The sequence below is a fragment of the Saccostrea echinata genome, unplaced genomic scaffold (assembly GCF_033153115.1).
Source record: "Saccostrea echinata isolate AGI-Se365-2 ecotype Australia unplaced genomic scaffold, CSIRO_AGI_Sech_v1 ptg000016l, whole genome shotgun sequence".
NCBI classification, from domain to species: domain Eukaryota; kingdom Metazoa; phylum Mollusca; class Bivalvia; order Ostreida; family Ostreidae; genus Saccostrea; species Saccostrea echinata.
Window position 1 is genome coordinate 7,197,529 of NW_026889765.1, and position 13,751 is coordinate 7,211,279.

General features: G+C 32.2%; 2 protein-coding genes across 3 annotated transcripts in view; one reads left to right on the plus strand and one right to left on the minus strand.

Annotated features, from left to right (window-relative positions):
* Nucleotides 1-8,028, plus strand: part of LOC133188382 (uncharacterized) — a 186,641-nt gene extending 178,613 nt beyond the window's left edge. For both annotated transcript variants that reach the window (XM_061323776.1, XM_061323777.1), the window contains exons 2-6: nucleotides 188-283; nucleotides 5,897-6,145; nucleotides 6,407-6,502; nucleotides 6,910-6,957; nucleotides 7,233-8,028. In XM_061323776.1, coding sequence (XP_061179760.1) covers nucleotides 211-283; nucleotides 5,897-6,145; nucleotides 6,407-6,502; nucleotides 6,910-6,957; nucleotides 7,233-7,324 — 558 coding nt within the window. In that variant the 5' untranslated portion in view covers nucleotides 188-210 and the 3' untranslated portion in view covers nucleotides 7,325-8,028. The remainder of the gene's footprint in view (nucleotides 1-187; nucleotides 284-5,896; nucleotides 6,146-6,406; nucleotides 6,503-6,909; nucleotides 6,958-7,232) is intronic.
* Nucleotides 8,029-9,472: 1,444 nt separating this feature from the next.
* Nucleotides 9,473-13,012, minus strand: LOC133188777 (prostaglandin E2 receptor EP4 subtype-like). The gene is made up of 2 exons (XM_061324263.1): nucleotides 12,245-13,012; nucleotides 9,473-9,757 (listed from the first exon to the last, which is right to left on the minus strand). Exons 1-2 carry the CDS (start codon nucleotides 13,010-13,012, stop codon nucleotides 9,473-9,475), a joined length of 1,053 nt encoding a protein of 350 aa, XP_061180247.1.
* Between the last annotated feature and the right edge of the window lie 739 nt (nucleotides 13,013-13,751).

Below are 13,751 nucleotides of genomic sequence, written 5' to 3' on the forward strand. Positions count from 1 at the left end.
ATTTTGTCCCAAAATTAACGCACTTTGAAATATTTTTTCAAAGTGCGTAATTTTTTCAAAGTGCGTTGCCACAAAGCATAGTTAACATAATTTATTTCAATCATACATTATCATACATTATCTTCTTTCTAATCTCAATAATATTATTAATAATATTATTACCCGATCTATGCTTTCCTACTTACAGGAAGTTAAGAAGGCAACAGAAGCATGGCGAGGTTAAGAAACTACGTTTGGTATTTATATGCCACCACTCTTTTTGTGTTACTGGATCAACGCACACGTAAGTGTATAGAATTTGAACTAGTAAAAAGCAACGAAATTTTACACCCATAGTTATTTAATGATTTTAAAATTAAATTATAAGGAATGACTCTAATTCTTTGCGGATTATAAAGCGTAAACTGACCCAAACCAGGTTATACTCGAATAATTTGGCCAAGAATTAAAGTCATTCCTAAAATAGTTATAGTATATATGCATGTGTGTATCGATATCGGGTTTCGTCAAAACACTTGCACTTGATGAACCCGCGCCCATGACCTAGATTCTGTTTAGCCGAAATGTAGATGATTATCCAAATGCATTTTTTAATTCCTTTTTTTTTTAAATTTCACTTTACACAGCAAGCTATGTTTTTATTATTTCGTTTGTTTTACAGAGGTCTAGCGTGATATCTTTGCTACATTCTCTTTTAATTTGTTTACAATTTGAGTCATGTCTGTTAACACGCACAACATTATTAAACTTGTCGCAAGAATATCAAAAATGAATAAATAAAAATAAATATATATTTAAAAAAATGCTTAAATATAAAATTGTAGGTCTAATAACAGCTTTAAAATAGCAGGCATTGTGGGGGGTGGGGTTGGGGTGGGTGTGTTAAGGGCAGTAAAGAAAACAATTTGGCGTGAATTTCTGATAATTAATAATCTGATGGTATCATCCAGTTGGGCTTAAATCATACAAATAATGACAGCATTCCAGAGCATAAAAACTTTTCAGCAACATTCCAAATAGTTTAGAGCCTTTATGACGTCATAACTGACGTATTATTAGTAACGTCATATATAATGGACCTACATGTATTCACAATAAAAAAATGTTTTGCCAGATATTTATTTTAGAAAATGTTTATTCTTGAGGGTTTTTTCCCACAATAAGCGTTTTAAACGAACAATAAATTGCTTTTTTCGCATATTTTGTGAAATTTGTAATTTTTTATTGTTGTATGAATTAAATGTTAACGATTGATTCACAAATTAGTGATTATTTGATGCATCAAAATTTAAATATAAAATCAAATTTCATATTGGCCACACCCACGAACAACAACGATAATAAGCATAAAGATTTGTATCGGCAATATCTATATCTATGGTAAGTATAAAAGTTGTTCTTGACTGTGGCCACAACCAACTTTGAAAAAATTTGTCGAAAAATCGGCATTTTTTAACGCTTATATCACACCATCGCATGTTCCAACCGTCGCACGTGCCTAATGGCGCATTATTTAACAAAATAAGTTACGTATGGAAAATAAGTATGTTGTCCTCTAACATTTAATGTATAGGACTCTTGTTGAATCAAAACTTTATTTTTGTGAAAAACACAGGGCCAAATTTGATGGTTCGTGGCTTTAGCTCTTTACTCGTATTAATTTTCTAATGCGTTAACTTTATACTTACATGCGTTTTGTCCCCTTATCAACTGTGGTTTTTCGAATGGCGCAGTTGTATACATAACTTAATTTACCACAGTGAATAAATATATTTGTTGTTAATTATCAGTTGCATAATTATTTTTACTAATTTTTTTAATTTATTGTCGTAAATTTAGTTATTTTTCAAATATTCCACGTACGAGTGAGTACATGTATATATCGATCCAGAAGAACAATAACTCGTCTTTGGAATCGACTGACAAACCTGTCTTTCGGAACTCCTGAAACTCCTGTAACATGTACATTGTAAGCAGTTGCAAATTCATCTATTTAATGATTGGAGGTGTCCTGTAGATGTGCAATAATTTTTGGAGTTTCGATTTCATCCTGGGCGCCAATAAAGGGTTTATAAAGGATGCTTTTCCTTAAAAGAAAACGGATCAGATAGAACTCCTCTTACATTTTACACAGTACACATGGTATAGCCATATCATCTTTTGGAATAATGATTATGATTGCTGATGTCCTGTTAATGATTATGTGCAATAATGTTTCGGAATTTTTCTAACATAAGAGGCACATTGGCTACATATTCACCTAGGTCTCAACATTTTATGATCTAATTTGATAAAGTCATGTAATTTAGGAATGACTCTAATTCTTGGCCAAATTATTCGAGTATAACCTGGTTTGGGTCAGTTTACGCTTTATAATCCGCGAAGCGGATTATAAAACAGCGTAAACTGACTCAAACCAGGTTATACTCGAATAATTTGGCCAAGAATTAGAGTCATTTCTTATAATTTAATTTTAAAATCATTAAATAACTATGGGTGTAAAATTTCGTTGCTTTTTATTAGTTCAAATTTGCCGCTCAATAATACAACCATAGTAACGGAAGTAACGGAAGTGATGGGAAGCGAGGGGAGGTAAAAACTGATACATAGGCCTAGCAGCTTTGTTGTTTGTTTACATGTGGTAAGATCGAATTATTGTTTGAAGTTAAAGGTACATTTATTCAATCTGGAATTTTCCATGAATCCCGAGGACTGGAAAAAGAGAGGATTGTATGGATACAGATGATTCAGCTGGTTGTCAGGGGGGTGTGTCCCCATACCAATCCAGGTTATACAGAAATAATTTGTGTTCCTTTTTGGATATTAACCAATCAGAGGCTAGAATACAAACGAAATTAAATTATTATGTAATATGTAATTCATGTACGTAAAATAACTCTTATGGCTTCTTTGCAATTAAGGTAAAAAGGAGAGTACATTTAGAGGCATATACTTGACTTAAGTACGGGTATTACCTTTATGATTGAATGCTAATTGTTTATTAATGCTGAGTCGGCCTTTATTATGACATTATTTAGTTGATATTGTTTTTATTGAAGACAATTCGTACAAATAGTTTTTTTTAATATAACCTTTATTGTACAGATGTTGTGTACTTTACAAAGAAGGTATCAATTTATCCGTACAATTTGTTTTCGTATTTTATTTGAACCAGAGATATTACACGATTTACATCTCATAGGTATAACTCAATTCATAAAACTATCTATTAGGCACAAGTGCATTTCTAGATCTATATTTTTGCAATGGATAACATGCAGTCATTCTACGATAAATGGACCAATTCAGAGTAAAAAACATGAAAAAAATAATTGTTTCAAATAGCAAAATGAACATCATAATTCTCTAAAGGACCTATCAGTGAACTTGAAAACAAAGAATTGTCCACAAATCAGGTATCGTTAACTTTTTACAACAATTTCAAGATACCATTGATTTTAAGGTAATGTTACGGAAGTTAATGCTTGATCAAGCCTTATTATTTTTGAAATAAAGCTGAATTTGACCAATTTTTCGTTTCTGGTGTTCAGTAAAGAACGCTAAAGTATGAGTCATGAAGTCTCGCATGAATCCGAATTTAAATTAAATTTTTGGGGAAAATATCGTTACGGAAGTTAATCGTTACGGAAGTTAATTCCCAGCAATAAAAGTTAAAATTCTCTTCAATAGTTAAAATCAAAGTTTGTTTTAGGATATTAAACAAAAGTATGAAGCATTTCGCTCCCAAAATAATCAAAAATTTTATACCTTAAATGCAAAAACTTTCCTGAATTACCTTTACGGAAATTAAATTTTTAAGAGAGACAACTGTTTTTGTCTAATTCATTTTGTTATGTCGAAAATGTAATCGTCTAAAATAGCTGACTCGCAACTAGAATCGATGATATAAGGTTCCGTGGTCACTTTCAGATAAGTTTCTGTTCTTTTTGAAATCTACATTCTATGCGTGAAATTTAAAACAAAATCGTTACGGAAGTTAATCGATTTTAAGCGACATGCTTATAAATTCGCATGAAAGGAGATCTATGCATTTCTTTGCGAAAATTGCTTCAAATTGACTTCTTTTTTTATAGGATAAAAGAAATTTTTTAACATTCATTGCACTCTATTCGGAACCATTTTACGGCTGAAAATTTCATCTTGAAATTTGTATATCAATGAAGCGACATTAAGATTTGCAGTGGAATACGTTTTTCAACATTACATTATGTTCATATCAAAACTTGAACTGCATATATATCGGTGAATATTTACAAAACCATGTGTGTATTTTAAGTCTTAGAGTTGAAATCGACCTTTAAATTTATAATTAAGATATTATAACAATAAATTTGCAAGCGACATCAAAAATTCTTAATTGGTCATGTTTTTGTAGAATGACTGTAATCTCTGTTTAGTAGAAATGGTGGACTACGGTCGATATCACTCTTCTCTGTGTCTTTGTTTAATATCACTTGACGTGGATCTTATAAACAAGGATTTGCTGTCTAGTTTGTTGGGATGCAAGGGAATTAGGAAAGTAGGAAAGGTGGGATAATTTGCATAAAGGGAGAATAAATTATCCAACGTTTCCAACTGTCATTAATGAACTGCCGTTAATGTCCCTGGTATATACACCCAACAAACTAGACGGTGATTCCTTATACATGTATTAACATTTATATGTGAAATAAAAATGTAAATATAAATTTTAAAAAATACTACAGTAACTATAGATGTAAAATACACGAGGCATTCCATGTTTATTTATAGTCTCCATCCACTGACATCATACACAATGACATGCAGCCGCGGAAAAATGACATGTATATTTACTAAAGCATTTGACCTTTCTTTAAGGGAAATTTACATTCAGTTGTAATTATTGAGAAATCAACACACTTAACTTTCAAAGACTTATCACAAAGAAAACAGCTGGAAATGTAAATATTCACATATATCAGCATACACTAAATCCATAATAGTATTGCAGCTCTTTGATTGGCTCAAAGGAGATATCACGATCAGGCATTAAAGTGAATAACCATCAGATGTTGCTAAAGGGATAATAATCCTTAACAAGCATTCTGAGAGTATTGCTTTAGCAATGCTAGTCCCCTACCGGCAAGTGCAATCTGGTTCCCGTTTAGAATTGAAAATGTCATAATTGCGTCAAAAATCAATGAAGCGGAACGAAATGCAAACTTGATCTATAATTCATCAAGGTAAAGTCAGATACCAAAAATCAGCTCAATATCTGCAAGCGTTTAGAAGAAAATTGCGAAAAACCCTGAAAAATTTAAATGAAGCGGAACGAAATACAAACTTGATCTGTATGTCATCCAGATACACTCACATACCAAAAATCAGCTCAATATCTGCAAGCGTTTAGGGGAAAAAAAGCGGAAAACCAAGTGGGACAGACAGACAGAGGGACAGACAGACAGACGGACGGACGGACAGACTCAGAGGAAACCTATAGTCCCCTCCGGTTTCACCGGTAGGGGACTAAAAAACTGTGACAATAATGAAGACTTTATAACGATAGTTAATTGATATCACTCATGTTTTCATTAACAAATCATACTTCAACTTCTTTGTGTATATGTAACTACTGTACATGTAATTTCATAATGGAAATTCAACAAAGCCTAGAATGTGAAATTGCTCTATAATGGTAACATAGATATTTAATAAGTTTTTGGGAAATAATCCAATATGATAACACAGATATAGCCTATTGATTCGGTAAAATACTTCGATATATCAAACTCAGGGAGAAAAACATTACTCGCACTCTCTGCTCGGGTGATCTGCTTTCTATGAGGTTGATATATCTAGGGATTGATCTTATCAAAAGGCTCTATTTGATATCAACTGTGTATTATGTTTCCAGATGTTTTATGTAAGTTGGCTTACTCCTTTACATTGGATTTTCACGGGGCGTACGCACCAGGTGACACCTATAATACATCATGCTATGTTGAAGCATCTGGTAATCACAGTCTGTCAGATCTGGATGTTTATTTAAGTTTTGGCAATATTACTTATTGTCACAACAGTCAAGTTGTACCGGTGGGAAGAAATCAGAGTTGTTCCGAAGCTACAGTACAGAACAGGACTACTTATTATTTCATGCTTCCAGGTGGGAAAATTTTTAACTTGTTTTCTTAGAAAGAAATCTGAATTTATTTTCAAAATCCTCTAACCTGGAACTGGGATGATTTTATTTTAAACAGTTAATAATCAATAATTACTTGTACATGTTATATCTATTAAAAAGAATATGAACAATTGCGTAAATATATGTGTACTCTGCTACAGTAGTGAGAAGAAAAAGGATCTGGAAATATTCTAGAGAAGTATATACATGTACATGTATTTGCTTATTTTTGTACTTTTGTAGACCTCAGCGTTGCTGACAGTGGCACATACTCTTGCAAAATATCACACAAGACAGAGGGACACAAACTAACTATCAGCCAGAATATAACCATTATTAGTAAGTTAAGAAATCATGAGAATAGAAATAACATTTGTTGTTTTAGCACAACGAATTTTCCGCACACGCACAAATTTCAGTAAAGTGATGTCTAGATGCATTTTGATATTCAGCAAGATTAAACATAACATGAAACTTAGATATTCTTAGATTTCATATTTCGACTAAACTGACTTATCTGAATTTTTCTATGAATTTGAAAACTTAAAGAATTATACTATTTTAATATGGAAAAATGGATATTAAAAGCAAACTAATGAGGGAGAGAGAAAGAGAGAGAGAGAGAGAGCGCTCTAATCAATGGATAGATATACGTTCTAAAAGTTTAGTAAGCAGAAACATATTGATTCCGAAGTGTTTAAAGAGTGAACGAACTAATATCAAGTTTCATTAATTGTCTTTTGCAGACCCTTCGAGTAGAATGACAACTCAAAGTTTGCAAGTGACAACACAAGGTAATATTTTGCTTTTAATTAATTCTCTTCATCTATAAATATCCCTCTCCGACGTGTGTTTCTTGTTTAAAAATAATCACTAATCCCAATGATACCATTGGCAATATGTGCCGCGACATTTAGTACATGCTCGTATTTCCATCCATGACATTCAGCAATTTATTTATTTTTGTATACGTGATATGTCTAAATTAAATGAAGGCTTTCATTTATTTCCATAAGCAACATGAAAGGTAAAATTCCTAAAGTGATAAAATTTGATGTTTTAATTGCAGACGGCACTGGAGGTTCCACACCAATTCATACTCAAACCTTCTCAACCCTTCTACTTGTATTGGTAGTTGTGGCATGTTATACTGATAAATAAATATACCTTTATTCATCATCCAAGATGGAATCTAACATGCAAAATAAATCAAAACATTTGAGGATTCTGAAATTATATTGGACTGAGTGATGAATAAGAAGCATGTTGTTAATACATGTACTGTTGAAATTTTCATAACTGATTGAAAAACTTTTTTTTTTAATTCTACTGATCTGTGTAAACAGTTAAATGCAATGATACACTTGACTTTTCAAAACACTTGAATAACCAGGACACGTGTTCCGAAAATACAGAAGCAGGGATTTTTTTTACATGTGTTTTTTTTTTCTTTAGAACAACATGATTGGATACTGTGAATTAAATCTGACACCTCAAAATTTTAGCTGAGATGTCTCCATTGAGGATTTTCAATAAAGCTTTCAACGTTCCCTATATTTTTTGTGAATAATTAAATCGTCTTGTGACTAGCTATTCATATATTGGTGTAAACACTTTAGCCACTATGATAAATACAAAAAATATGTTTACTTATTTTTAAAACATAAGAAATGTTAACTTATTCTTAAACATGATATTTCTGTATGGAAGCGGAAGGATGTCGCCTTTTAAAACAATTGTGTATAAATGTTCATGTTTAAGTGTTCTTTATAATGTAACGTAATTTGTGAAGTTCAAAGCATGTTTGTTTGTCTTTGGCTTTGGTATTGTATTCAAATAAAGTAATCGCAATAACAAATGATAAACATGATTTATTTATTTATTTTGAGGATGGAAAGCTCGACATACTTTTCGTTTGTTGTCCAAACTAAACAATACTGTAACAGTTACTTTTGATTACATACAGGAAGACATGTGTGAATTCTTCCTAAAGGATTTCCTGTCTTTTTCATAAAAATTAATTTGGAAAATATTTTTCTACAATAATTTTGTAACACATTAGTCAAAGGGTGTAAAATTTCCAATTTATTCTCTGTTTTTGTATATAAATAGAAAATTTTATATTGTTAATGGCCATTGGACTACTTTTTTTTTGTTATTCCTGACTCATTAATGTCTCTAAAGCAACAAAGCGCTCAATGTAATTGATAATATGCAGAAAATTATGTAACTCTGCATTACAGTATGGCAATTTACACAAAATACAAATAATAAATCTACTACATATTACAACTTACGTTGAGAACTCATAAAAATAAGTACTAAATGTTTACATGTAGCCCTTTAAATTTATTTTTGAAAATAATTCTGACAAATTTATCAAAACAAAAATTATATGAATTATACAAATTACCTTGAATCAAGTATACAATATTGTTTTAAAATTAATATTTAAGTCAACGGTTCACTTTTTTACTCCGGCAATCACATTATCCCCTTCCGAGGAGAAACTTTGGCGTTCTGCAAGTTTTCTCCAGAGCCAAGAATATTGATTTTAGAATCAGACCCCAGGATCATGAAACACTCAGACTTAGACTGAAGTCAAACTTTCAATCGCCTGTAGAATGTTTATTAATTATTGAATCAGCCTCTAAATTAACAGATAACAACACGTTCATAAAGCGTTATTGACTTAAGCTTAAGATGTTTCATGATCCTGGGGTCAGATGTAAAATCCAGGGTATAATCTCAGAACAGTCCCCAGCAGCGTCAGGAATTTTAGCAACATGGGGCCATTGACTTCCATGTAATTTTAAATATTGAAATTTAACACAATGCAACATCTTCAGTTGCAATAAAAAAAAATGAAACATATCAATGCAAAATGAAAAATGAAATCTGGATCGCGTACAACCTATCAGAAGGTAATCATTTCAACTTCAGAATGTGGGAAAATTAGAGGAAATTTGGTTAATGAAAACCGTGTTTGACGACTCTACCATTTCTCGCTGGATCAATACAGAGCATAGACAGAGATATTACACTGTTTACGAAGTTAAATTCAAAATACCTTAAAAACAGGATAACAACGTGGTTGTTTGTTCGGAAAGTTTGATTTATTTAATTAGACTGGTGATTCGAGTTGTTTCTATTGTAAATAATCAAAAATAGTCTTTGGAAATTAATGGAGTATCTTTATAGCTATAAATTATAATGTAATTATAGCAAAGATTCGCGTTTTAGCTCAAATATTACCCTTTTCTTTATAATTAAAAAAAATTAATATCGTGAACTCGATGGAATAAGTATTTATAATTGTGTTGTGCAGGTAGCAATGTTCAATGAAGGGCTATGTTCGATTGTGTTCGAGTTAATCTCACCAGTATATGATTCTACTGTGAAAATATTTGTCTGTCTGTGATTACGGCTGTTAAATCTGCGAACTAAACTTGCTATTTTGACAAGATTTTCTCTGCGTAGAATGATGTAGATCCATGGGTCAACAATAGAGTTATTAATGGTCAGTCGCACAGCCAGAAGTTCCTCTGGTCCATTCTTAGGATTCCTTGCGCTGGCATTCATCAACATACGAACCTGCAACATAATGTCATGGTATCAACATAATAATATGTAACATGATATCATATAATATCAACATACGAACCTGTAACACGATATCATATGATATCAACATACGAACCTGTAACATTGTATTATGGTATCAACATATGAACCTGTAACATGATATCATATGGTATCAACATACGAACCTGTAACATGATATTATATGGTATCAACATACGAACCTGTAACATGATACCATATGGTATCAACATATGAACCTGTAACAATATCATTGTATCATCATGATTATGAACAGTATCATTTTATTACTGTACATTGTATCGAAAGACTGTGCGAACCCATAGGATTATATTATTGTATCCATTAATTTTTTGATATGGTTTATTAAAATTTGAACTTTTTCGTTTCTGTCGCCCGTATGCTGAATGTCAGGGTTACTCAAAGTCCGCCAACAATCACAGTATTATTGTTAAAAAAAAAGAAAAAGAAAATCACCTCGATATTTCAAATTCCTGGATATCCCGACGTTTTCAGACAGACTAACCTTTTTCTACATATGGATGATTGGCTGTACATTTATTACCTTAAAAATTCTTTTTGTATATAATGTTTGAATCAGAGACAACCAACACCAACAACCAAAGGGAAAAATATAGCTGGTAAGTAATATTTTATATAGCAAATTAAATATACTTTTATCACCAGGATATGGTTTTAATGTCTTCAAGTTCATCCAAGTATATATGATGTGTAAATAATTGTTATTCAGCCCCTTTTTAGAGCGTACAAACGTTGAGCCCCTGAATTCACTATCATAGATTTCTTTGATATCTTACATCGTAGTTACATATAACTTGGAATAAATCATAAAGTTTTGAATTAAAATAAAGTAACTGGTTTTGATGAGTATATTTTTTTCATGTCCATTTTTTTTTCAATTTGCAAGTTCGAGTGAAAATAATATATCATTATTCCGCGCAAAAAGCACGAATGTAACAGCCAAACGTTTGCTACAAAAATATATTAAAATGCATTGATTCATTCTGAGAGATAGCAAATATTTAATACCGTTACGTAAAAGATAGTACAGTTCAACTTCATCGGTAATAAATTGAAGTCATCAAATGTACCTTAGCCAACCTCTATTTTCAGATTGTCAAATACACCAAAATGCAGGGCTGTAATCTATTTTAGCTGTTTGTAATCAATGTTTTGTCAATATTTCATCGCTCATAACGTTGAAAATTTTGTAGAAGAGGAATAGAGCGTGATGAAAAATATAAGCTACGAAACAGTCCCTGATCATTTGATCACAGATAACAATACTTTAGAGGTTTTTAGGTAGTGTCAAGTATTACTTTGCTATATCGTCTTGTGTGCATCAGTTTTAATCATTTTTGAGAGGGATCGGCATCATAGGTCAATAATGTATAAAAAAAAAAATAATACAAATAGAATTGATGGAAAAGGGAGACGTCCCTTGTATTGAATTCTGCAAAAAATATATGACTTGACTTGGACCGCCATTTTCTGGCCACAAAAAATCACTTATTTCCTAATTTCATGAAATATTTCATTTCTTCGTGTATGAATCCTCTATATATTTTTATTTTATTCTTGTATCGAGCATGAAACATGAATCGTGAATAGAATTTAGTATTTTTGCATACTACTGAATGAATTGAACTTCAATTAAATAAGTTTACTGACCAATTTAAAATAAGTAACCAGATTTAAAAAAAAAAAAAACAGGCTTAGCTCTTACAAATCTGAGGGATTGCGCATAGCTGAAAAACATTCAGTAGAGAACGAACGTGAACCAGATAGTTAAGGAGGAACGTGCACCAGACAGTAAAGAATGAAAGTGCTCCTGACAGTAAAGACAGGAAGTTTTCCTGACAGTAAAGAATGAGCGTGCACCAGACAGTAAAGAAGGAACGTGCACCAGACAGTAAAAAATGAAAGTGCTGACAGTAAAGAAAGAACGTTCTCCTGACAGTAAAGATTGAGTAAAGAAGGAAGCTGCACCAGACAGTAAAGATTGAAAGTGCTCCTGACAGTAAAGAAAGAACGTTCTCCTGACAGTAAAAAAATGAGTAAAGAAGGAAGGTGCACCAGACAGTAAAGATTGAAAGTGCTCCTTACAGTAAAGAAAGAACGTTCTCCTGACAGTAAAGAATGAGTAAAGAAGGAAGATGCACCAGACAGTAAAGATTGAAAGTACTCCTGACAGTAAAAAATTTAAATGCACCAGACAGTAAAGAATGAAAATGTACGAGAAAGGGTAGAAGAAATGAAAGTGCGCCAGAGAGAAAAGAGTGAAAGTGCGCCAGATTAGTTGGAAGACTTAAAGAAAATACTTAAAATGATAAATGGGTAACAGTTGTTTCCTAATCACTGAACTATTCAACTCTTTCAATATACATGTTTTACTTTAACATCCTGGGTAAGGATAAGCTATTCTTTTTACTTACGTAAAATAAAAGCATTACTCACCATTAATGGAACCCAGCAAATGGAGAAAAGAGTCACTACAGAAAACAGGAATATAATGATGTAAATGTCATTTCTTTTTCTTTTGTTGTCGACAGTTGTTGAAACTGGTTTTCGGCAAACGGAATGAGCAACAGCTACGTTTAGAATAACTGTTATTAATAGAATGATAAAGCCAATGATGGAATATATGTAAGTGTTCACCCTTTCTAACAATCCCTTATTTGCAAAGTCTATAAAGCACCACGATCCTGGATAAAAGTTTTTGACTGATCCAATGCCTATAAGATTAAGGGAAGATACAGTGGCTGTAAATGCCCAAATCACCAGAAGCATTGTGTTAGCTCTCGTTTCCTGAGAGTTCCTGTACCATATTGGAAAACGAACGGCCAGAAAACGATCAAAGGACATGGCACTGACAATCAGTGCTGAAGACATGAAAGAAAAGCAGAACCAAAATGAACAGTACTCACACAGCTGTTTAGGAAATTCAAAAGTAAACCCAGATATATAGCGCGCCATAATCGCAGGGTAAACTAAGGCAATCCCACAAAAGTCCGTTATAGCTAAACCGCAAACTAATCTGTAGAAAGGTTTCCATTTATGTTCCCCGGCAGATCGACAGAGAAAAAATATGGCCATGACGTTTCCAAAAAATCCGAAAGCATATTGAAGACTGGGAGGTAGAATGCTTTCTGACTCAGTTTCTTCAGCAGTAGTGTTTGAATTGTTAACGTTGACCCTTTTATTTATAATTCGATCACTATCCATGGCCCTTGGTCTGATGTCTTTTATTTATCTTTCGATTATTTAAACATAATTCATGAAGAATATTTTCATTCTCTCCGTGCCTGTCATATTCATGACTCTAGTTTACAATATTGAATTAGGAGATTGGAATGCTTTTAGAGAAGTGTAGTTATTTTTAGAAGACCTGCAGAGACGGTCTCGAGAAGAAAGAATATATTCATTTCGTGACAAAGCAAAGAGCTTTTGTTCATTCCTGGTAAGTTTGTATCCTTTTTTATTTATCCAGCCGCCTTGTATTTTGTAATGATGAAATTTCTTTAAAAAATTCTTTTGAAAAGGTTAATCAATAACAATGTCATTAATGTCGGATTTAAACATCTTCTTACTTTTCATGTCTCTTTAACTTTAATGATAATAATACATTTACATTATTTAGCAGGCAATTTTTTTAACATAACTTAAGGATTTTTTGCTTAAAATCAGCTGATTTATGTACTTAAAGCATTAGATGTCCATTGATCCTAAAACATCCAACTGTATATACGGAGACATCCATTAAGTTTACAGAATCAGAGTCTTTCTTTCATTTTAAGTTGATGTCTAGGGTTTGGCTAATGGCTTTCTTCGATGGCGTCTTCAAGCATCGCCCTCTGAAAAAAATAACGATTATGACATGGCCTTTTTATCGTAACCTGTAAATACGCTCACCAGAGCCATAGGCTCAAAAGAGCTTTATGGGTTCTAGAAACTCTTTACAATT